At 41.3% G+C, this 26,456-nt stretch overlaps 1 protein-coding gene across 1 annotated transcript; it reads right to left on the bottom strand.

The window, feature by feature from the left end:
- Positions 1-2,713: 2,713 nt before the first annotated feature.
- Positions 2,714-25,859, bottom strand: si:ch211-214e3.5 (zinc finger protein 518A). The gene is given in 4 exon segments (XM_061663968.1): positions 2,714-7,194; positions 7,196-7,282; positions 12,573-12,641; positions 25,719-25,859. Coding segments are annotated over 2 exon segments (3,966 nt in total). The 5' UTR covers positions 7,273-7,282; positions 12,573-12,641; positions 25,719-25,859; the 3' UTR covers positions 2,714-3,305.
- Between the last annotated feature and the right edge of the window lie 597 nt (positions 25,860-26,456).

A 26,456-nucleotide genomic window follows, 5' to 3' on the forward strand; every position in this document is an offset into this window, starting at 1 on the left:
TACAAACACACGTGTACACACGCGTGTACACCTGTACACACACGTTTTAGATATATATATACACACATACATATATATACATATATAGACACATATATTGATATATATCTATACCTATATATACATACATATAATTTATATATACATATATCTTTCTATATCTATCTATATAGATATACATGTACATATATATAAAACCCAAGAGAACTGAGGGCATAAAAAAAATTCTCTTACCATGCTACTGCCCTGGCAAAAATTATGGAACCACTGCTTCTGGAGGATGATCATTTATTTAGCAAATGACGGCTTTTCCCCAAAATTGTTCCTCAAAATACCACCCTTCTGGGCTTTAAGAAACACTCAAAAATAAAAAATAAATTAAAATTCAAGAAAGAAAGCAAAACAGAAAATGTGGCAAAAGGTGTTGGCAGCCATTTTGGTTTATTTTAAAATAGCAGTTCGTAGTGAGTGCCCGCCAATTATGCACCCAAGGCTGATGCGCAAACGCCCTTTTGCAAGGCATGACATTGACTTTAAGGTTTTTACAGCTTTGGTTCTATGGCAATCTCTTCATCAACATGCAGTTATTGGAGATGTAATGACTGCCATTTCCCCTGTTCCTTTATCTGACATGCTCATTTTCAATGACTGTGGAACTGTACACGTTTTCCTCAGGCAGTAATCTTCATCTCATTGGAACGGCACCAAACAAAAGTTTTCATCACCTTGCCAAAGCAGATAAGCGATTCATCACTGAATATCACTTTCAGCCAGACGTCCACAGACCATGACTGCTTTTCTTTAGCCCACTGTACCCTTGTTTTTTCTGTTTAGGTGTCAAGGATGGCTTTCCTTTGGCTTTTCTGTACACATTCCCTTTAGGTGGTTCCTCACTTCATTCAGATGTTGACTCTAGTTTCTGCCCATTTTTACCTAATTTGTTTTGTTGCGCATTTTCAAGAGTTTTCTATCTTTATGCTTTGAAGTCTTCCTTGGTCTACCAAGACCCTTCCCTTTTACAACCTTCCCATTTTTTGTACTTTGTCCAGATTTTAGACATTGCTGACCTGGAACAACCAACATATTTTGCAACATTCCGTGATGTTTTATCTTCTTGAATATGTTTTATAATTTTCTCCTTTGTTTGAACTGACATATGAGCCATGATTCATGTCAATCCACTTGGTGCAACCACTCTTCAATGTGTGAGCACTCTTATTTAACTGTTGACTAATTAGCAGATTCAATTTGACACTTAAAATAAAATATTTTTGAATTTACTTAATTTGAATATACTGTGGGCAGTGACAAACTGGTTAGCACATTTGCCTCACAGTTCTGAGTACCCGGTTCAAATCCGGCCTTGTCTGTGTGGAGTTTGCATGTTCTCCTTGTGCCTTGCGCATGTTTTCACTGGGCAGTCCAGTTTCCTCCCACACCCCGAAGACATACATGGTAGGTTAATTGAAGACTCTAAATTGCCCGTAGTTGTGACTGTGAGCGCAAATGGTTGTTTGTTTATATGTGCCCTGCGATTGGTTGCCGACCAGTTCAGGGTGTACCCCGCCTCTCGCCCAGTCAGCTGCGATAGGCTCCAGCACGCCTGCGACACTTGCGAGGATAAGCAGTACGGAAGATGAACGAATGAATGACTATATTGTATACATAGGTTGCACAATTAAAATTGGTTAAACTAGCATATCATTTGCTTATTTTAAAGGAAAAATGGGCATACTTGTCAGTTTACCACATTTTAATCGTGGGCAACGGAAAATTAAGTACTTTTTCTTTATGTGTTTTATGTGTTTGTTTTAGAATTGAAAATTACAAGCTGATTCCATAATTTTTTTCCTCAGGGTTGAGTGATTCCATTTCTTTTCTACTATCCATCCATCCATCCATCCATTTTCTGAGCCGCTTCTCCTCACTAGGGTCGCGGGCGTGCTGGAGCCTATCCCAGCTGTCATCGGGCAGGAGGCGGGGTACACCCTGAACTGTTTGCCAGCCAATCGCAGGGCACATTGAAACAGACAACCATTCGCACTAACAGTCACGCCTACGGGCAATTTAGAGTCTCCAATTAATGCATGTTTTTGGGATGTGGGAGGAAACCGGAGTGTTCGGAGAAAACCCACGCAGGCACGGGGAGAACATGCAAACGCCACACAGGCGGGGCCGGGGATTGAAGCTGGGTCCTCAGACCTGTGAGGCTGACGCTCTAACCAGTCGTCCACCGTGCCGCTCTTTTCAACTACTCAAAAAAAAAAAAAAAAAAAAAAAAAAAAAAAAAAAAGGGGTGGTCATTTTGAATAAAAACTTGTGGAACATCCGTCATTTGCCTTTTTTCTCCAAAATTAAACATTTAATTGGTCATCCTCCAGGAGCAGTGCTTGCTTAATTTTTGCCAAGGGTTGTATATTTTTGTTATAGTGGCTTGTTTGCTGTAGTACTTGAGGGGCTCCAACTTCCAGTGATAGAGTCCTTTTGTTTTGCTTTTAATATACTTGGCCAATAAGGAGGATTCTGATTCAGAGGGATGATTGATAGAAAAAATTGTTCGCTCGAGGACCAAAGATTTATTTCTTATCTTCCTGGGAAAGGTCTCGCTCATACCGAGGAGTAAAAATAAAAAAAATCCAAAGATACTATAAAAATAGATATAATTGTTAACAGATCTCAATTCACAACATAAGACCAAGCAAAGAGCCTGAGCAATTGACAACAAATGTTGTTTTATCTTTGTGGAAACTGCATAGTACATTTTGTATTAAAGCACGGGGGTTCCCTGTGTCAAATATTGTGTTTTTGTCTAACCAAAACCCTCAGCCAAGGAAACTAACTCCTTCCGTTTTCGTAATAACATGGTCATAATTGTACACAAAATGAACAGATTTTAGAAAAGGAACTTCCATCATGAGCACAAAATGGTTTGGTTCACAAAAACTATGAGACCTTGTCTGATAATGTGAAAAAAATATATATATACACACTCACACAAATATTTTTTTTAAAAAGTAATTTTTTTGGGGGGTTACACTTGAGAATTTGAGCAAAACCTACAAAGCAGACCTGAGAAATTAGTTTCTGCACTTTTTGTAAGTCAGTGCTTTTACCACATCTTCATGAATTACAGTGTACCATATTCACAGTGAAAAGACCTGTGCATGACCAGAAAAAGCACCAATAAAATATCTTTTACCAAATAAAACATTTTGAATTTACAAAGAATACATGGAACAGAGTTAAAGGTCACGAAATATACTCATAGAACTGTTTACCCATACAAAAATGGTGATGAAAACGTTTTATAACAGTTTATTCCAGTCTTTAGTTGCCTCCATGAGATGCCGCTGGCCATGGCCAATCCAATGTTCCTGACTATTGAATATCCGACCACAGAACCAACAGTCAAATACGACAGTCTTTGGCCTACTGCCTGATAATGGTTCCACGACTTCATACTTTTTCTTGCTCATTTTCCTTAGCTTGAGTTTGAGAAGGTAACGCTCTCGGACTGAACTCTGAACTGCTCGTGGGCTTGGCTCGATGCTTTGCAGTAGTAGTCCTTCAGTCAAGATCCCCCCCCTTAGGGTGCCATGCTCAGCAAGCGCTTTAATTGTTTTCTGCGACAGTGATACCTTAGCAACAGCACCTCTGTGTCGATGAATTACCTTCATAATATTGGCCACTTCAGGAATATCAGCATCCGGATGATTAAGCACCACAACAGGTTGGTATCTCCGGGGGCATTTAATTTGCTGTAGACAGTTGTACGGGGCAAGTCTCAGGGTTCTTTCAACATCTTTTGCTATCGGACTCCAAAACACAGTGGCGTCAGTCTCAGTCTGTACTTTGTTTGTGAGCCTTCTAGCTTTATGCACGGTCGTTGGAAGCTCATCAAACAATGCTTTCCTGCGCAGTTTTCTTAGACTTGGAGGTCGAATTGGCCTCGGGGCTAGCTGAGGCTTATCTGCTTCACTGGGTTTTATCTTTACTGTCAACTGAGGTGTCGATTCCCTGACAGCGCTTTGTGTTTGATTCTCCCTGGTAATGATCTTCTTCAGGTTGTTGGACGAATTGGCATTTGTTGTGTTGGAAGACATAAGAAAACATTGGGTTGGAGGAGAGGTAGCCAAAAGTAAAGGTTGACAACTTGAGGAGCGTGAGCCACTTTTAAGCAGGCTAGTTGTAGGGCTGACAATTTTAAATACAACTTTGTTTCCTCGTTTTTCACTGGTGTGGAGAGACTGAGTGCTGGGTTTTATTTCTTGATTATTGAGAAGTATGCTTGATTTGGGTGGAGAAATGTACCGTAGCAAAAATGCTTGGCGACCAGTCTGCGAATTGCTAGGTTTGTCAGCAGAGATCACAGGCATGGCCAGAACAGGTCTGGAATTCAGTGGGAGTTTTCCACTTTGTAACTTGACGCCAGAGCTGCTTGGAGCTTGAACAAATGGAATGGACCTTGGGAACAAATAGCAAGTTGACTGTGTCTTAGTGACTTTGTCTTTAGGACTATTAGGTGATGCACTAGAAAGAAGTACAGGACCTTTTAATTTTGGACTATTGATAAGGAAATGCTGTGGAGAGGCACTAACACCAGTTGTAAGGGAAGAAACAAGTGTCATCTTAGCATTAACTCTTGCCTTTGAAGTTTCTCTATTTTTATCTTTTGAAGGAACTCTCCCACCAGTTGCATTGCCTAAGGTTTTAAAAGCAGAATTCATGTACGAGACATTGATTTGAGGATTTACACAATTAGTAATTAGCTTAAAACTTGGAGTGGCCTTGACCTGCATTGGCATAGCAAAGGTTTTCTCAGTCTTCAAGACCACTTGCTGCTTTTCATCTTGCACTTGAAGTTGTACAGTCGTCTCCATTTGTTTGGAGGACTCAATGTTTGAAAGTGAAGATTCAGTTCTCTCCTTATGGAGTTGTTGCGTAATTATTTCATCGGAGTGTTTTTCCGCAAAACTGCCCAAAGCAGATGAAGTATTTTTTTTATCAGACTGATTTTTAGATATCGGAATGAACTCCTCCTCAATTTTTATAACATTAAAATCTTTCAGCACCGACTCTGGGTTTTCATCATCTGTATCAGCACATTCACCATCCTCGAAAGGTTCTGAAGACTCCGCTAATGTAAGACTAAAATTAGATGATCTGCTATTAATTTCTGTGCCTGCTGTAAATTCAGGCATACCATCACCTTTTTTACATATTCTGGGTGAAAAAACAATCGCTTCCTTGGAATAATTGTGAAAAGTGAATACTTTATGGTTTAAAGAACTTGGTGCTGTTGTGGTACTTTCTCCAAATGAAGCAGATGAGACCATCTCTGCTGGAGGAGCCAAATTTGTCAACGGTTTCCTACAATGTTTGTATTCGTTAACGCATTTAATCCCAGTGTTCTCTGTGCTTTCTAGAGTGCTTTCGGAAAGCTGGTCAAAATTTTCCGTCGAATTCAGAGAAGTCTCTTTGCGCTCATCAATAATCTTTCCTTCTTTGGTGTGAGTGATCACCCTCTCATTGACTGCTTCAGAATTATCCCCAAAAATGTTGCAGGTCAAATTACTCTGCAATGCCTCCTGAGAAACATTTAAAGGATAATCAGTGAATGTGTCAGCCTCAACATTTGACACCTTGGCTCCAATTTTTGACACGGTCTCAGATTTGTCCAAGATTGATTTGCTATCAATCAGATTTATTTCTGAACAAGCTGTCTGGCTTGGGGAATTTTGGTTGCCAATTGGGTCACCAGCATTTGTCACTGGATACATTGTATCTGCAGCTGAAGAACCGGTTACAGAATGACCACCTTTTCCCCCAAAATCAACACAATGAAGAGGAGACTCGATAGTGAAAACAGATGTTTCTTCCTCTTCAATCTTGACTTTAACTGCCATGATATCTTCTGATGGTATGCAAGACCCACTTCCTGGTGGAACGGCAAAGCAATGTGATGTGGAGCTCATATTAGCAGATGATTCCCCATTCTCAACAAGGACTTCACTTTTGAGAAACCCAGAACTGGTAGCAGAGGAGTCCAAATCTTCCACTAACAAATTGTCTTGAGGACACATGTTTTGCTTTACTACTGGTATTACTTTGAGAACTAGATGTTTTTTCCCATCAACCATCTTAAATCCCATTACTTTGGTTGTACAGTTTGGGGGAAGAGATATTTTATTCTTGACCATTAGAACTGTCAGTGCATTAGGATTGTTTGGTGAGCCACAGCTGTCATTGTCCAGCAACATTACACGTGAGGATTGTTCCGCAGTCCAAAAGTTACAATTAGCGCAGTCCTTTTTTGGTGGTGTCCCATCAATAATTTGGTGGGGCTCTTCCGAATACATCTCAGATTTCATTTGACCATTTTGGTTTGGTAAGATACCATATACACCAAATAATTTTGATACCTTTTGTGCTTCTTCTAGGTCAGAAAATTTTTTAAGTACATGTTGACAACTTGAAGAATTTGTGGGAGCAGCTCCATGTTTTAAAGTCTTCCATACATTTGTATGGTCTTGTTGGTTGTATGGATGCTTGTCTTTCTTGTGAGCAGCTACTGTGTGTCTTTTAAGCTGCTTGATGGTTGTTGCACGATATCCACAGATTTGACAAATGAAAGGTAACAAAATTGTGTGAGCTTTTAGATGCTTTTGATGATCCACTTCATTCAAGCTGACATGTCGACACATGGAACATTTCCAGGGACTCTCATTATGATGATGAATGTGTTGGACAAATGTCCCTGCATCCACAGTTGTAAACTCACACCAGTCACAGTGAAACTTACCATTGAGACTGTGACACATGATGTAATGTCTCGTAAGCAAAAGCAGTGAATATTGATTTCCATCACAGCAGAGCTCACATGTGACCAAAGTATTTTTGTGCTCAATCCGGTGACGTTGAAGAGCTGCAAATTCATTTGTGACAAATCCACACAGATCACAAGGGTAAGTAGGCAAGATTCCTTTGTGGGCCCCTCGAAAATGTTTAAGGAGATCATTAGGACTGTACATAGAATCATCCTTGCACACAGAGCAGCCAAAACTCAATATGTTTCCAGAAAAAACAGCTCCTTGCTGAATTTTACAATTGGCTCGTTTGATGGAACCATGTTGCTTAACAGGCGATATGCCTGTATTGCCTTTGACCATGGCGTTCTCTTTCTTTGAGATGTGGAGAGTCTTTTACATCCTCTACAGATGACATGCTGTCACTGATGGCAGAACTGTGAGGTACTTTAAGGTCTTCGTCCATAATTGTGAATCTACGAGAGAGAGAGAAAAGATTAATTCTGGTAAAAGGCATTTTCACTGATGTGGTGCTAAGAATCACAATTTCCCTCAAATACTGGTGTGAACCACGATGGCTCATCATCAGGTTGGTAAACAAACAACAACAAACTAAGTAGTTAAGAACAAGAATGGGAGTAAGCTGAGCTGGATCCAACAAACATGCCGGCGTACTTTCTTTCCGGTTTAATGATCAGAGCAAGTGTAGTTCTCCACCACTGTAAAGTACAACCAATCTGTCCATAGAATGTTGTTCTAATATGGCCTTCCTGTTTTTTAGGCTCATCAATAGTTAACACCTTGTGGTGAGCCCTCTGTATTCACTCTGGGGAAGAAGTCTTTTGGTTGTCTTTGACACACATACACCTCCCTCCTGGGGAGTGTTATTGATCTGGCTCACGATTGTGAAGTGGTTTTTCTTCACCAGGGAAAGAATCCGCCACAGTTGTTTTCAGTAGTCTTCTAGGTCTTTTGGTATTACTGAGCACACCGGTGAATTCCTTCTTTTTAAGAACGTTCCAAACAGTTTCGCTAGTTCTCTGATTAGTTTGTTTGGATTTTTCGGCCTAATGATCGCTTGCTTCACTGATAGTGACAGCTCTTTGAATCGCATACTGACAGTTGAGAGCAACAGTTTCCAACTGCAAATACACATGCACAAAATTGTTTGAAAATTCTCTCTCTCCACAGAAGCATTTGACACTGGATAAATTGATAAAATGTTTAATTATAAGGCTTAAATTGGGGGTAATTCTGTTTAAACCGAAAAAATGTGGGCCAAACAACTTCTTTAGAATGTTTATCTTTTAAATTTGGACGGCAAAATTCTTAGTGTGCTCCACTCGTCATTGATAAGGTCAAGATCAACTCCAATGGAGATCAACATGTCTTGAAGCTCCACATTCCCAAAAGAAGTCTTCTTTAAAGTCAGGTTATAGCATGACATCGAGAAGTTTCACAGCTTTAACAATGTTCAAAGACTGCAAAACAGAGAACCTGTTTTTGAGACATGATACCACCTTATCAATGTATTTCACTGTTCAATTTCAAGTGGCTGCTACACTCTTGTACATGGGGTTTACTCCTGCCTCAATAGACTCAAATATCTTAATTCCAAATCCATTAGCCAATTACTCAATGATCTAAATGGCTAAACGGTAAATGAATACATGTATAAGGAAAATAAATATTTTATAGTCATTTTGAAATACCATTTATGATTAAATTATGTTAAAGGTATATGTAAAAGCATTTATCTTACAATAAATCCAATTATATCAATGAATATACATAAAATAAATCAAACGTTCAGTTAATAAAATTATTCACTTGTTTTAAATGCTCGGTCATCCGGGAGGATCTCAGAGTAGAGCTGCTGATCCTCCGCATCGAGAGGAGCCAGGTGAGGGGGCTGGAGCTTCCGTTTAGGAGGCGTCCGGGACCCCCGTGGACGACCCAGGACACGCGAGAGAGACTACGTCTCTCGGCTGGCCTGGGAACGCCTCGGGATCCCCTCGCAAGAGCTGGATGAAGTGGCTGGGGAGAGGGAAGTCTGGGTGTCCCTGCTAAAGCTACTGCCCCCGCGACCTAACCTCGGATAAGCGGTAGAAAATGGATGGATGGATGACCCGCAAAAGACGACAACAGAGCCCCTGGAATGTTGACCTGCTCAAGTTGCACATCAAGCAAGAATGGGAAAGAATTCAATCTACAAAACTTCAACAATCCGCTATATGCGGAATGTCACATGACCAAAACGGAACACGGGATAGCTGATTTCCTGTGTATGCCATGCTAACGATCACAACAAGGATTGATGACGTGATTGTTTGTAACTTGCTAAAATGTTGTTTTCTTTATGGCTGGTGTCTTCGGACGAAAGCTAAATACTTGTACAGTGGAACCTGGATGAAACTGACCATAACAGATAACGGATAAAACGGACCATTGATACTGAACAACGTATACAAAAATAGTTTACATGTGTCACTTAAAATGCCGTTGACAAAGTCTGTTAGCTCCAGAATAGGCTGCAGTTGTTTACTGGGTCTATGGTGCAATACAGGCAGAGAATGGGACTGATGTAGTTCCGGGTCACAGATATACAATATGACTACATCAAATTCCATAAGATGTTCCTCCAGTGCAAACATGGCAGACAATTGAATGTGGGGCATTGACGTGGCGTGACATATTTATTATCTATTGTGCGTAGAGTGCTGACCAGAGAGAGAGCGGCATGGCTGCAGTGCTAACTCTGAAGAATACAAAACAAGACTTTGGAGTCTGGAACATGCTATTTTTGGTACAGTAACCTTTTTTTTTTTTTTTTTGGGTCAAGCCATTCCCAATAGATTTGGAACTCGGAAGCAAACTAATTCCTTGTGGTTCATGAAAGCGGCTCGCCTATGATCAATCAGAACGGTAGTGTCAACAATGTCACCATGACCAAGCACACCAGCATGGTAAATTTGGATAAAATGCGAAACTTTCAAACATTCAAGCTTTTTTTTTTATTTTTTTTTTTTATATATTTAAAATAACTTTGTACTGTATAAGGCGTTTTCGGTGAAGAAGAAAAAAAAAACCCTACAAAACAATTTAGTACTGTACAGTTCTATGGGTGCATATGGCCGGGAAAAAAAAAAAAAGCTTCAATTTAACAGACAATCGGCTATATCGGACGATATACCCCCCCAAAAGTCTGTTCTATCGAGGTTCCACTGTATATCATTTCTGACCTCTATTGTCATCTTTGGTGGCCACCGTGGTGACATCTCCTGTTTAAAAATGACATTGTAGACATTTAATGTTAATACAGGTGCTTTGAAATGGTCCCTTTCCCCCATTCACTCGAGCGAGTAGAAAGTGTTTTTACCCTGTTCGCCAAATGCGGGTTTGCGCATGTACCGGATTAGTGTCCTCAGTTCCCAAACGCTTATTGAGTGTTGTTAAAAGAAAAGGTGATGTAACACAGTGGTAAAAACAGACCTGCAAACAACAAATGAATGAATAAGGTGACAAAAAAAATAAACAACAAAATAAAAAAGAAAACAAAAACATTGTACAAGGTCTGGGGGGGATCTCCGGTCCCCCACAGAGAATTTTTTAGATTTTAAAATAAATTAAGCAAGCTGGAAGACTCTAAAGAGCATTCATCCATCCATCCATTTGCCTCATTTGTTTGCTTTTTGTTTTGGCCTCCAACTTGAGCCAGTCCCATCTCCACCTGCACATGATGCCTGCTTAATGAATGAATGAATAGCATCCACCTCTTTAAGCACTCTCATTCTAGAAAAAGAATTGACTAAAATCATTGTCTCTTTCACTTAATTTTTCACTATTACCAACTTCAAAGGCTAATCCCAAATGTATCCTCCAGGAAAATATTAAGTACAGTATTTTTCTGTTTTTATTGGCCATTTCTGAATTTGAAGTTAGTTCATTCTGTGTTTTGGCATAATCCCTAACATTGCTCTGTCGCTTAATAAATTTAACATTAACATCCGTAAAATAATTATATAATTGTAGTCGCGTTTCCTAATCAATACATGATGCACTAGCGGATCAGCCCTTGTCGCCGATGTTACGTGTGCTTCGCGGTTTCGCTGGTACCACAACCACGGCCACGACCCGCAGGACTTCAACGTGAAAATACAAAAGACCAGTGCAACAAATACGACACGGGCTGATCTGATGAGCAAAAATGTTGCTTAAACATAAGAGTAGCAATAGAGGATGTCCACTCCAGCGGTGGGTAGTGTCGCCAAATATTGTCCTCAATATACAATAATGTGAGACAAAAAGTACTCCTCTAAAAAAGTAAGAGTAAAAAGTACACAGTGAAATAATTAATAAATAATAAGTACTGAGTATCTTCTGATTTTTATTTTTTTTTTTAACCACAGCAGGAACATCAATAAAATAAAAATAGCAAAATAAAACATGACTGTGCAAATTCTGATATTGGTGTGTGTGTGTGTGTGTGTGTGTACGCACAGCCAAAACTACATCCTATGCAATTTACTGCAAGGTTTTCTCAAGTTATCCGTAGGTTGAAATATCCACGTTTGGGCAGACAGTGCCAGACAAATACAACAATACATGAAAGCTGTTGCTTTTGTTCGTCTAAATGTAAACATGAGTAGCGCGCCATTGCCTTCATAGTGACGACGACCTTCCCAACATGGCGGCCACGTAGGCACGACTGTCAGCCGGGCTGGCTTATCGAGTGTTAATACCCATGCCCGGGAAGCCCAATGGAAGACGAGGTCATGTGACTTTCTTGTGGCGTTTGATTAGTGAACTAGACTTAAACGTCACTAGTGCTTAAATTGGATTGGAGGAAACAGCGCCCAATGCGGAAGTCGAAGTCGTAGTCTCACGCACGAAATAGTTGACAAATAAGCAATAATTGATCCATAACAGTTGCGAGCGACATTTATATAATCGTAACGGAGTAAAACTACCGTTACTTCTTGGCAGCAGAAGAAGCGGAAGTGTTTTTTTTCTTGTCTCGTCAACTCCTGTGACTTATCCAAAGCAGGTCCTGAGCGCACAGGCGGAACCTCAGGCCGATGCGCTCGCATATTCGTCTGCCGCGGAGTAATATTCAGAAATTACATCTGTGTGTGGACGGTGGACGTGTGGAACGGATCTAGCTGCCAGCGTTCGAAGAGTACAAAACAGCCTATGACGACAGCACCACACCTGACAGGAAAAACTCAGCGGATCGATACTATTCACGTAAATGGCCTGTTTTGGGTTTAAAAGGGCAAATTTGGGAAAAAGGAGACTGATTTGCATCTACGAAAACAGCTTTTTTGGAAACATGTTGTAGGCATCAAGTTCAAAATGAGTGCATATTTGCAAGAAAACAAACTTTCAGTTTGAACATTAAATATCTTGTCTTTGTAGTGTATTCAATTCAATATAAGCTTAAAAGGATTTACCAATCATTATATTCTATTTTTATTTACATTTTAAATAATGCCCCAACTTCTTTGGAATTGGGGTTTGTAGTTTTGCCTCTATATCGATGAGATTGCATAGAAACAGACAAGCCATCTTTGCTACAGGTGGGAGGAGACGAGTACAAAGTTAGGGTTTCTTTTCCAAAACCTGTCAGGTGAGGTTTAGTCTGTTCGAATGGTGACAGGACCCGGATTTTGACTTGTCTTTCTACAATGGATATATGAGTTTGCCTGAGTTTAACTTTTCACATACCCTGCTTCACAAATAACACACCGTACATGCAAACACTACCTTAAGTAGGCAGAGGGGGACGCGAATGTGAGATTCTCTGAAGAGCAGGAGTTGGAGCAGCCTGCGTATCTGTAAGAAAACAGTAGGAGCAAAACTTTCAGTTGGCTTTGACAGTGCTTTTCATTACTAACCTCATGTGATCAGTATTTCACTAGTACATTTTAAAATGATATGTGCTGTAGTTTAGATGCAGTGGTACCTAAGAATAGAACAAAAAAGACCCCTCAAAAATTTTACATTTGACACAAAAAAATCTCTTAACAAGCTTGACAACAAATGAATGGCTGGGCCATTCAAAAACAGTCACAGAGTTGTTCTGAAGCCACTCCTTCTGTATTTTAGCTGTGTGCTTAGGCTCTTTGTCTTTTTTGAAGGTGACCCTTCGGCCCAGTCTGATGGTCTTAGCACTCTGGAGAAGGTTTTCGCCCAGGATATCCCTGTACTTGACCGCATTCATTTTCTTCGATTGTAACCAGTCTCCCTGTCCCTGCTGCTAAAAAAACACACCCAAAGCATGATGCTGCCACCACCATGCTTCACTGTTGGGACTGTATCGGACAGGTGATGAGCAGTGCCTGGATTTCGCCACACATGCCACATAGAATTAAGGCCAACAATTTCTACATTTTTTTTGTAACCTTGTTCAGATCTGTGCCCTGCCACAATTCTGTCTCTGAGCTCTTCAGGCAGTTCCTTTGACCTCATGATTGTCATTTGCTCTGACATGCACTCTGAGCTGTAAGGTCATATATAGACAGGGGTGTGGCTTTCCTAATCAAGCCCAATCAGTATAATCCAGCACAGCTGGACTCCAATGAAGGTGTGGAACCATTTTAGGATGATCAGAAGAAATGGACAGCACCCGAGTTAAATATACGAGTGTCACAGAAAAGGGTCTAAATACTTATGGCCGTGTGATATTTCAGTTTTTCTTTTTTAATGAATCAGCAAAAAATTTCGACAATTATGTTTTTTTTCTGTCAATATGGGGTGCTGTGTGTACATTAATGAGTAAAAAAAAAAAAGAACTTAAATGATTTTAACAAATGGCTGCAATATAACAAAGATTGAACAATTTAAGGGGGTCTGAAAACTTTCCATACCTACTGTATCTTGTCAACTCAAACGTGACCCGATACAGTCGACAACATTGTTATTATAAAAACAAAATGGGGGAAAACGTGACATTACGTTCATTTAAGGCTTGCTTGAGGTATGTTCATGTATTTTTAATACGATACCCCTCGCAAGCAGGCAACAAAACCTTATGTCGCGTAGCAAACTAGTGCGAGCACTAACAGTTGTGTGTTCTGTTGAATCATGCTCTAAAGTTTCGGTGTGACGTAATTTAATTACAATAAAGTAATTCAACTACAGTAAGTTCGTTTCCATTATTTCTGTCATGTAATGTTGGTTTGACCTGACTCATTAGAATACATGACCTGACTAGAGCAGTGATTTCCAACCTTTATGGAGCGAAGGCACATATTTTACAATTGGAAAATCTCACGGCACACCAACAAAGAAAAATGTCACAAAAAGTAGACACACAATAATAACTTTATGTACTTCCTGCCATCTAATAGAAGAGCATTTATTGTTCTGTCTGTCACTATGCCTCACTGGCATAAACAGAGGAACTAAGAAACAATATTTCTTGTCAACAAAAGTTTTTTTCAGCAGTTAAGTAAAATTTTATGATTTCCCACGGCACACCTGAAGATTGCTCATGGCAGACTAATGTGGCACACTGGTTGGGAATCACTGTACTAGAGAAGAAGTCGGTTTCATCGCATTCCCAGTGAAACTAATTCCAAATGAAAGGTAGCTTTCGCTGGATTGCCTTGCACCAGAGACTTTGCTTGAGTTAACCGTCTTCACTTTCCTTTGACCTCCACTCATACTTGGGCCTTCATCTGGGTCCGAATATTGTCCACGGTCCAGTTCGGAGTTAGCATCTTTCCTTTTCAAAACTTTCTCCATCGCTGTCACCATATAGTCTCACTAGCCACAATGCCACTGTCACTGACTCATCCATGCATCACTAATTCTCTTGTCTCAAAGTACCAAGCAATTAGCTACCTGCTGCCACCTACTGATATGGAAGAGTATTACATGGTTAATCTGACAACTATTACATTACATGGTTAATCTGACAACAGACACTCGACATCGGCACATTATTTGCAGATAATAACTAACTCGTTCTCCCAAAAATATTTTTTAGACCAATTAGGTAAAATTGGAAATTTCCCACGGCACACCAGATAATATCTCACGGCAGACTAGTGTGCCGCGGCAGTGGTTGAAAGACACTGATCTAGAGGACAACCGTCGCAAGGACATCATTCTGAGTCACTCAAACACAGCACCATTTACTTAAAAGAAAACTTCATCCGATTATGATTATTTTAAAATCAGCTGATGAAAATTGGTAAGGCCCTAGTTGAATGGCATTTAAAAATGTTATTTTAATATTCAACCCTCCATCAATCAATCCATTGTCTGTACCGCTTTATCCTCACAAGTGTCGCGGGCGTGCTGGAGTCTCTCCCAGCTATCTTCGGGCGAGAGGCGGTGTACACCCTGAACTGGTCGCCAACCAATCGCAGGGCACATATAAACAAACAACCATTCGCACTCACATTCACACCTACGGGCAATTTAGAGTCTTATATCAAACTACCACGCGTGTTTTTGGGATGTGGGAGGAAACCGGAGTGCCCGGAGAAAACCCACGCAGGCACGGACGGGGAGAACATGCAAACTCCACACAGGCAGGGCCGGGATTTGAAGCCCGGGTCCTCAGAACTGTGAGGCAGATGTGGTAACCAGTCGTCCACCGTGCCACTAATATTCAACCAATTATTTGAGCTAAATTAATAACAAAAATACATTTTGGTAAAATCCTGGAATTTAGAATTCCAAACCCAATTCCAAAGAAGTTGGGATGTTGTGTAAAACGTAAAAAAATATAGAACTTTTTAATTATGATGTCAACGCTGACGATGGTGGGCTTGCTATCAGAGGATTCCCCAGCATGCCTAGCATTGTTAGCATTAGCATTAGTTTCTTAAAATGCTGTTTTATGTCAGTTAGTCCCCTAATCCCATAAATAGTTGTAATAATGGGAATGTTGATAGACCCTATGTGTGTTTATCCCCCCAAGCTTGTTGTTGTGTCTTAATCGTTTTTATTTTATTATTATGATGGCTCATGTGCCGATGACCACGTGGCAGGTGGAAAATACCTCCATAAAGCCGCAGTACGAACAATTAAACGTGAGGGTGCATCACAGCCTCATTATTCAAACATAATACAGAGGTAGATAAACTACTGGTAACATACCGGACAAAATGCAACATTTATAAATCATATTACAACTAAATTATGTGTTTTCTGAAACATTTACTCACATCTCATTTCATTAAGAAGGAATTCTTTTTTTTTTTTTTTTTTTTTTTTTTTTTTTTACAATACCTATGTTGGCGGCACGTTAGATGACTGGTTAGCCTATCTGCCTCACACTTCTGAGGACCCGGGTTCAAATCCGGTTGTTGTATGTTTTCCCCATGCCTGTGTAGAATTGAGTAAAAAGTGCAATAAATGCAGTGCATAATACTGCTTCTAAGGTTAGATTACATGCATCACAACGTACAGTAAAACCATTCATGAGACACGCTGTAGTATGACCTTTTTAATAACGTGTTCATATGTATAACCTGCGAGAAAAAACAAAACAAAAGGTTATTTGCATGTTTTCCTTCCCTTGTTGCTAAATTGCAAACTTCTCAAGTGGACTTTCAGATTTGTGACTGTTAGCAAGACACAGAAAGTAAGCTTGATTTTACCTCCTCTATCTCCAGTCAAAGTGTGTCCAGTCTGTTTTTTTAGGTTGTTTTTTTTTGCCGAATCCATGATTATTGTGACAAAGCTTTTCCAAGTTTTCCTGCTGTTGCTGAAGTATTGCTGTGAAATTATCCGGTAGTTGTAGTAGTTCAATCACCTACTGTGTTAGCCAGACAAATTTCTTGTCTGCTTTCACATCTGCCTTTCGTGGCGGGTAACAGCAGAATTTTAAGACTCTCGGCAGTTGTCCATTTCTGAGTTTTCCCCAAAATACGAATAACAGACAGTGTAGGTTGCATGAAGGCACTAGCTAGTTGGTAGCCTCAGCCGTTTGTGTTTGCAACACGTAGGAACCAAATCACCTTGGATGTAAAAGTTTGCTTCACAGGAAAACTTGCGCTTGGTCCAGTGAGCAGTGAATACGACGGCCCTGCCCAATGATGTCACTTCTAGGCAACACATAGTAAGAGAACTACAATTCTCAAAAGACTGTTGGACCTTCCTTCCGCATCCGTTGTCTATCTAGGTATTTAGCCGAAATAAATTAGGCTTTACACGATCAGAATTTTTGGGGCCGGTCATCAACAACCGATCCGATCACAAGATAGAGCAATTCGTCTATTTAAATTACTTGTGACTGTATATACTTGTGTACTGTATCCTGAGTAGCTTCAAAAATATTCTCTAGTCAGGTGATTTATTCTAATCAGTCCGGTCAAACCAACATTACAACATGACAGAAATGACGGGTGCCAACTTATTGTAATGAAATTACTTTATTGTAATTAAATTACTTCACACACACCGAAACTTTAGAGCACAATTTAACATAACGTCGGTATGTTTACGTACAACCGTTAGTGCTAGCACTAGTTTGCTAGGCTACATAACGTTTTGTTGGCTGCTTGTGAGCCGTATCGTATTAAAAGTGAACATACCTCAAGCAATCCTTGAACAAACGTCTTCTCCCGAGAACCGGTGACCACCACCACCACACATTTTTCCCCCCATTTTGTTATTTTTTGACCAACCCAATATATGCGCAGTCCATTGTTGTTGTCATGTATCCGGTCGTGTTTGATTTGACAAAGCCCAGTGATCGTAAATGAAGTCATGCGACTTTTCTGTGTCTTGCTAACAGTCACAAACATGCGACAAGGATAAAAATAAACTAGCTTTTGGATTCAAATATGCTGTAAACGACGGCGCCGCGGAGTAAATGTAGCCGGCATTTTGAGTCGCGGTTTTTGAACTGTAAGCCATTCTACTCGCGTCGTGAATTTGGATCTTTCATTCTCGCTGGTGTTTACATTCTGCCTCAAGCTAACACCAATGCCGCACTGCTAACGCCCGCTGAACAAGTAATTGGAAAAAAAAACATCCAGACTCACCCCTCATGATTCTTGGGGACTTTAACAAAGCTAAACTCAACCACGAGCTCCCTAAATACAAGCAGCACATTGACTGTCCGACGAGGGAAAATAACATTTTAGAACACTGCTATACTACGTTAAATAACACATACCGTGCCATACGTCTCCCAGCTCCGGGCTCGTCTGATGACTGCTTACTTAATGCGCGAAGCTTACGATGAAAACAGTGAAAAAGTGGACCAACGAAGCAAAGATAATACTTCAAAGCTGTCTAGTCTGTGCACAGACTGGAGTGTCTTTGAAAATTCAGCTGGCAGCCAGGATGAATATCCGGACATTGTCACATCCTTTATCAATTTCTGTGAAGAGGTGTGTGTACCAACAAAGTCATTTTGTACATTCAATAAGAACAAACCGTGGTTCACTGCAAAACTTAAGCAACTTCGCCAGGCTAAAGAGGATGCATATCGAAGTGGGGCTAGGGCCACGAACATGATGTGAGACGCATCTTCTTATAACCAAAGATTAACAAAGCGGCAGGCCCAGACTTTGTGTCCCCATCCTTCCTCAAAGTCTGCGCGGACCAGCTCGCTCCAGTCTTCACACAGATCTTCAATAGATCTCTGGAACTGTGCGAAGTACCATCCTGTTTCAAACGCGCCATCATCATCCCAGTCCCCAAGTAACCAGCAATCTCGGGTATGAATGGCTACAGGCCTGTCGCCCTGACATCTGTGGTCATGAAGTCCTTTGAACGCCTCGTGCTGGACAACCTCAAGAGCATCACAGGTCCCCTGCTAAACTCCCTGCAGTTTGCATACAGAGCAAACAGGTCTGCGGATGATGGAGTCAACATGAGGCTGCACTTCATCCTATAACACCTCGACAGTGAGGGGAACTATGCGGGGATCCTGTTTGTGTACTTCAGCTCTGCGTTCAACACCATCATCCCTGAACTCCTCTCCTCCAAGCTTCTCCAGCTCAGCGTCTCGCCTCAATCGGCCAGTGGATTTACAGTTTCCTGACAGGCAGGACACAGCAGGTGAGGCTTGGGGACACCACCTCATCTACACGCATCACCAGCACACCCCAAGGTTGTCTCCTCTCTCCGCTGCTTTTCTCTCTCTACACGAAGGACTGCACTTTAACGCACCCGGCTGTCAAACTCCTGAAGTTTGCAGACGACACCACAGTCATCTGCCTCATCAAAGACGGTGACGAGTCTGTGTATCGACAGGAAGTGGAGAGGCTGGAACTGTGGTGCAGCCGACACAACCTGAAGCTGAACACGCTCAAGCCTGTAGCGCTGATCATGGACTTCAGGACGCATCCTTCACCACAACTGCCCCTCACACTGTCTAACTGCCCTGTGTCAACAGGCGAGACCTTCAAGTTCCTGGGAATTACAGTCTCTCAGGACCTGAAGTGGGAGATCAACATCAACTCCATCCTCAAAAAGGCCCAGCAGAGGATGTACTTCCTGTGGCTTGTGAGGAACTACGACATGCATGTGTTCTTCCATCACAGTCTGGTTGGGTGCTGCTACAAAAAAGGAAATACTCCGACCGCAATGGACAATCAAAACTGCTGAAAAGATTGTCGGTACCCCCCTACCCACACTTGAGGACTTGCATGCTGCCAGAACTAAGACAAGAGCATGCAAAATCCTCTTGGACTGTCCACATCCTGGCCACCACCTGGTCCAACTCCTTCCCTCAGGTAGGCGCTACCGAACAATGCAAACTAAAACAAGCAGAGATTCCAACAGCTTCTTCCCTCTTGCCATTAACTTCATAAACAGTTAACTTACAATTATATTGCAACATGCTGCCAATTTTTTGTCTTGAGTTTGTTGTCACATTTCTGTGGGGTCAATTATACATTACTCGTGCACTCACTGTAGTGGTCTCACCATGCTGCACTATTTGCATATCTGTTGTTGACCAATACTGGCCACTCATGTGCCAGAGTAGCATCTGCAAAATTTGCACTATCGACATTGTCCCAGATTATCACACTACTAGTCACTTTAAACTGCATACATTCCTTGAAGTCTCCGCGCCCTTTGCACAATCGTCATTGCACCGGACTATTGTTCTCGTAGTCATTTCAAACGGCTCTAATTGCAAGAGGACTAAAAAAATAAAATAAAATAAAAAATTGTACCAGCTTCACCACATTACTGGCAACCTTTTATTGCTCAGTGACTTTTCTTTATGTCTCAAAAGTATTCTCTGTCAATTGACTGTCAGTTGTCGTACTATACCGGCTCCAACTACCGGAGACAAATTCCTTGTGTTTTTGATATACTTGGCAAATAAAAATGCTAATCATCGGCCGATACCGATGAAGCCGATCAGATCGTTGTAAAGTCTAAAATAAATACATTTAAAATCAACGCAAAAAGCTCATGTATGAAATTCATTGACAAAGACTAAAACGGACATTTTCGCTTTAATTATAGTTAGTTTTCATTAGTTTTGCAAACATAAAATGTTGTTTTAGTTATCCATCCATCCATCCATTTTCTACCGCTTATCCGGGTCGGGTCGCAGGGGCAGTAGCTTTAGCAGGGACGCCCAGACTTCCCTCTCCCCAGCCACTTCATCCAGCTCTTCCAGAGGGATCCCGAGGCGTTCCCAGGCCAGCCGAAGGACGTAGTCTCTCCAGCGTGTCCTGGGTCGTCCCCGGGGTCTACTCCCGGTGGGACGTGCCCGGAACACCTCACCGGGGAGGCGTCCAAGAGGCATCCGAATCAGATGCCCCAGCCACCTCATCTGGCTCCTCTCAATGCGGAGGAGCAGCGGCTCTACTCTGAGATCCTCCCGGATGACCGAGCTTCTCACCCTATCTCTAAGGGAGAGCCCGGACACCCTGCGGAGGAAACTCATTTCGGCCGCTTGTATCCGAGATCTCGTTCTTTCGGTCACGACCCACAGCTCGTGACCATAGGTGAGGGTAGGAACGAAGATCGACCGGTAAATTGAGAGCTTCGCGTTTCGGCTTAGCTCCTTCTTTACCACAACGGACCGATACAAAGTCCGCATCACTGCAGACGCTGCACCGATCCGTCTGTCGATCTCCCGTTCCATTCTTCCCTCACTCGTGAACAAGACCCCAAGATACTTGAACTCCTCCACTTGGGGCAGGATCTCATCCCCGACCTGGAGAGGGCATGCCACCCTTTTCCGACTGAGGACCATGGTCTCAGATTTGGAGGTGCTGATTCTCATCCCAGCCGCTTCACACTCGGGTGCGAACTGCTCCAGTGAGAGTTGGAGCTCACGGTTTGATGAAGCCAACAGAACCACATCATCAGCAAAAAGCTGAGATGCAATACTGAGGCCACCAAACCGGACCCCCTCTACGCCTTGGCTGCGCCTAGAAATTCTGTCCATATCCGGCAGTAAGTCGGACTCGTTCCCGGTGAGGGTTGGACTCCGCCAAGGCTGCCCTTTGTCGCCGATTCTGTTTTAGTTATCTTTTTTTTTAAACATTCTTATTTTCATTTTATTTTGTTAAAGAGAATGTTTTTTCAATTTTACTTTTAGTTATAGTTATTTAGTTCATTTTGTTAACTATAATAACCTTGGGGGCGGCACGGTGACCGACTGGATAGCAGATCTGCCTCACAGTTCTGAGGACCGGGTACAAATCCAGCCTCGCCTGTGTGGAGTTTGCATGTTCTGAATGAATAAACTTGATAATAATTCTGCACATCAATAGTTACCAAACAAGTGTCCACATATTGATATTCTCTTAAACCTCACTTTTCCTTTCTTAAAGATTGCTTGAGGTTTATTAATATTTTTGGATTAACAGCACTTTGGTTGGTGATTAACAAAAATAATCCTAAAAAAATTAGACTTGCCTAATAATTCTGCACACGGTATTGTTGCAAAAGCAGAGCCCAGAGTGTGGAAAACAATCAAGTGCCCTTAGCTTAAAGACAACGAAAGCATTTTTGGGGAAAACAGACACATTACCAAACAAAAACACCCCAAAACAGCCTTGCCAACTTCAAGGAACAATCAAGTGTTGATGAGAAGTTGTCACGCACTTGAACTAAATTTTTTGATACCCCTCTGTTAAATGAATGAAAAACTCACAGTGGTCACAGAAATAATACAAATTAAATAATTTTTAAAAAAAATAATGAAAATGAATCAATGAAAATTAGACATTGTTATTGAATTATGAAACAGGCCTGGGGAAAAAAAAAATACATTTGACCATAGGGACATGTTCTAACAAGGTGTGTCCTTTAATGAGCATCACAGGTGTCTTCAAACTTGCAATGAGTCAGTCGACCTATTTAAAAGGGTGACAAGTTATCCATGTTCTGTTTGGTGACTTGGTGTGTACCACACAAAATGGAACGCCGGCATCTTTATGTACAACTGTTAGTGCTAGCACTAGTTTGCTAGGCTAGATAACGTTTTGTTGCCTGCTTGAGAGCGGTATCGTATTAAAAGTATCTGAACATACCTCAAGCAATCCTTAAATTAAAGTCCTCTCCCGAGCACCGGTGACCCTCAGCACGTTTTTCACCTTTTTGTTCTTATAATAGACATGAAGCGATCCATTGTTGTTGTCATCGCCATGGTATCAAGTGTATCCGGTCGCGTTTGAGTGGACAAGATAAAGCCCAGTGATCGTAAAAGACGGAAAGTATACAACGTGTTGTCTTTCTCAGACGTGTTGTCTGTCCCAGAACGCCGGCATGTTTAAAAAAAATAAAAAATAAATAAATATTGGCGGTCAGATATTTACAGTACAAGGTCAAAAGACGCGTGGCAAGGCCAAAAATAAACTGGCTTTTGGATTAAAAAATACTGTACACGATGGCGACGCGGAGTAAATGTCTTTGGCGGAGCCGATCAATTACATCAGTGATCGGGTCGGTGAATTATGACATAAAAGCCGATTAGCCAATCAGCATAAAATGCTAATTATCGGCCAATGCCAATCAAGCCGAGCAGATCGATGTAAAGTCTAGTCGTCTCATTGAAAGTTCAGACATTCAAACACCAAAGGCCTGAAAAAGGTGACCAAAAAAAATAATTGTCGGGGGGAGTCTGGGGTGATCCCCCGGCCCCCCCAATAAAATTTTTATTTCAACATCATTCAAGCAATCTGGAAGACTCTGAAGAGTGCAATAAGGCAAAAAAAATCTAAAATCTTTACGCAGAAAAATTTATTTATATTGCTCAAATCCATGTTGATGTACAAATTTAAGATTAAGATTACATTTGCCTCATTTCTTTGCCTTTTTGTTCTGGCCTCCAACTTGAGCCAGGCCCATCTCCACCTGCACCTGATGCCTGCTTCAAGCTGTGCCAAATGACAGGCATCCTCCTCTTTAAGCACTCTCATTCTGGAAAAGGATTGACTAAAATTATTATCTGTTTCACTTCACTTTTCACTATTACCAACTTCAAAGGCTAATACCAAATATATTCTCTAATAAAATATTAAGTACAATATTTTTCAGTTTTTATTGGCCATTTCAGAATTTGAAGTTAGTTAATTCTCTGTTGTGACATAATCCCTAACATCGCTCCGTCGCTTAATAGAGTTAACATTGACATCCGTATACTAATTAGATAATTGTAGGCGTGTTTCGGAATTAATACAAGATGTACTAGCGGATCAACTCGTCGCCAATGTTACGTGTGCTTCGCGGTTCCGCTGGGACCGCAACCAGGGCCACGACCCGCAGCACCTCAATGCGAAAATACAAAAGCCCAGCGCAACAAATACGACACTCGCTGATCTGATGAGCAAAAATTAAACGTAAGAATAACAATTGAGGATGTCCGCTCCAGAGGTGGGTAGAGTAGCCAAACATTGACCTCAAGTAAGACTACTGTTACTTGACAATAATGTGACACAAGTAAATAGTAGTCCTCCCAAAAAATTACTTGAGTAAAAAGTATGCAGTGAAATTATTACTCAACTACTGAGTAAATAGTGAGTATGTTTTGACAGCATGAACATGATTTTTTTTTTTTTTAATTACAAAATAAGATGTGAATACGTTCTGATGTTGCTGTGTGTGTATGCACAGTCAAAACTACAAAAAAAAAAAAACACCTGCAATTTACTGCACGGTGTTTTCTCAAGTTATAAGTGAGCTGAATTATCCACGTTTGGGCAGACATCCATCCATCCATCCATTTTCTGAGGCGACCTTCTCAACATGGCCGCCACGTACGCACGACGATCAGCGGGGCAGGCTTATCTAATGTGAACGAGACTTAAACGTCACAAGCGCTTAAATTGGATGACGGAAACAGCGCCCGATGCGGAAGTCTAAGTCTCGCAAATGAAAAGCTAATGAATAAGCAATAATTGATAAATAAAAGTAGTGAGCGACAATTAGATCATTGTAACAGAGTAAAAGTACCGTGACTTAATAACAGGCGGCATGGTGGTCGACTGGTTAGAGCGTCAGCCTCACAGTTCTGAGGACCTGGGTTCAATCCCTGGCCCCGCCTGTGTGGAATTTGCATGTTCTCCCCGTGCCTGCGTGGGCTTTCTCCGCGCACTCCGGTTTCCTCCCACATCCCAAAAACATGCATTCATTGGAGACTCTAAATTGCCCGTAGGTGTGATTGTGAGTGCGAATAGTTGTTTGTTTGTATGTGGCCTGCGATCGGCTGGCAACCAGTTCAGGGTGTACCCCGCCTCCTGCCCGATGACAGCTGGGATAGGCTCCAGCACGCCCGCGACCCTAGTGAGGAGAAGCGGCTCAGAAAATGGATGGATGGATGGACTTATTAACAGCAGAAGGGAAGGAAGTTTTTTGTTTGTTCTCGTCAACTCCTGTGACTTCGAGCGCACAGGAAGAACCTCAGGCCGCATATTAGTCCACCACAGAGTAATAATCACAATTATATCTGAGTGTGGATGGTGGATGTGAGGAATGGATCTATCTGCCAGCATTCAAGGAGTACGAAACAGCCTATGACATCAGTGATGGTGACCCCCCCCCCCCCCCCCATACGATTTACGTAAATGCCCTATTTTGAATTAAAAATCTGTAACCAAGATTTCAAATGGTAATAATTCATAAATAACATTGAGATATTGCAAGCATTTTAGTTGAAAAAAAAAATAGTTGAAAAAAAACAATGACCCTTGATTTCTGATTCCAAAACTAGTTTATAAATTTCAGGTGTAATAATATGATGAGGTGATTCAGCTGTTATAGCCGAAATGGACAAAATTGTTTCGTTTTTTTAATTATGAGGTGATTAAAGATTTTTATGGTTTCACAGTCATAACATCGCTCTGAGGGAAACCGTAACTACAATGTGGCCTGCGACAATAATGAGTTTGACACCCCTGTTCTAGGGGGCCTTGCATAACCAAATTACAATTTCTAATGTCCAAAAAAATGCATACAGTGGCTAATTTGGTATGATATGATATCTAACGCGGATAACAGATCATTTTCACCCGATAATCGTGATATGAAACTGTCCATCACGTTTTACCTCTACATGCAGGTATGCTGACTAAATTATGAGGAGGGTATTCAGACGAGAGAGGAAAAAGTTGTCTGAAACTTGCAGGAACGGTGGCTTGGCTAACTTAATACGAATCACACACACACTAAAAAGGGACAAACTATCAATGCCTTTGCACGACAGTATGATCTAAAGCTGTTGAATTTAATGAGTGACTGTAGCTCAAGTTTAAGGAAGGGGGGTGGGACGCTGCATCAGTAGAATAATGAGCTATATGCGAAAGACAATATTTACATGACACCACTGCTGCAAAAAGGCTGATATTTGTGTAGAATTCTTGCCATCGAAAATACATTATGCCTGGAGTTTATTGATTAGTTAGTTGACAAAAATAAAGCCACCACCCACGCGAAGCTATTCAAAGTTAGGGCAAATCAAAATGTTCTTACTATTCACTTGATGGAACTTCAGGCTCGGTCCCATTGACACCGAACATTCTAAAACACGGTGAGGCCGGGGAAAAAACACACAACGGGAACATTCGCCTTCCTTTTCAGCTCTCTGTGGAACCACAGCGACGGCGGCCATGACAGTCCATCCGGGTGCTTTCGTTGATGCGCTTGACGCGCAAGTAGAAGCGGATGGATATGTCTTGTCAAAAAACAAACTAGTGCTGACATCTACGTGTTTTATCACAAAAACTGCTCTTAAAACTTTCTCGCGAAAGTAGATAAAATCCCCTCGACAAGTCGTTCAACAAAGTTGATCGGTGTTTACGTAGGACGTCTACTACGTCATGGTTGAGCTCGTGTGTGTTCTGTTTATGGTGGGAGAAGCTATGGCGGATGTACGCCATTTCCTTTTGATTTTGCGAAGGCTGATTTGCTCACTATTGTCAGTCTTTTTTGTTTGTCAGGTGCGACGTAAAACCCTAACGTATTTTTTTTTCAAATGTTTGCGTAAGTGTTCCAAGCTTCACTTTACCACTGCTATAATACTCCATACTTGGGACTCCATTACATTTAGACCCGCACGGACATTCACGTCACTGAGACTTGGCGGACATTTAACATACGTCATCATTCATACTTGTGATTGATGCGGCGCCATGGCAGTATTTCACATCTCACTGTATTTAGATTTAAAGTGAATACAAAACAAAGTTTAAAAGTTTCCAAATATTTCTC

Source organism: Phycodurus eques, chromosome 19 (genome assembly GCF_024500275.1).
Source record: "Phycodurus eques isolate BA_2022a chromosome 19, UOR_Pequ_1.1, whole genome shotgun sequence".
Lineage (NCBI taxonomy): Eukaryota > Metazoa > Chordata > Actinopteri > Syngnathiformes > Syngnathidae > Phycodurus > Phycodurus eques.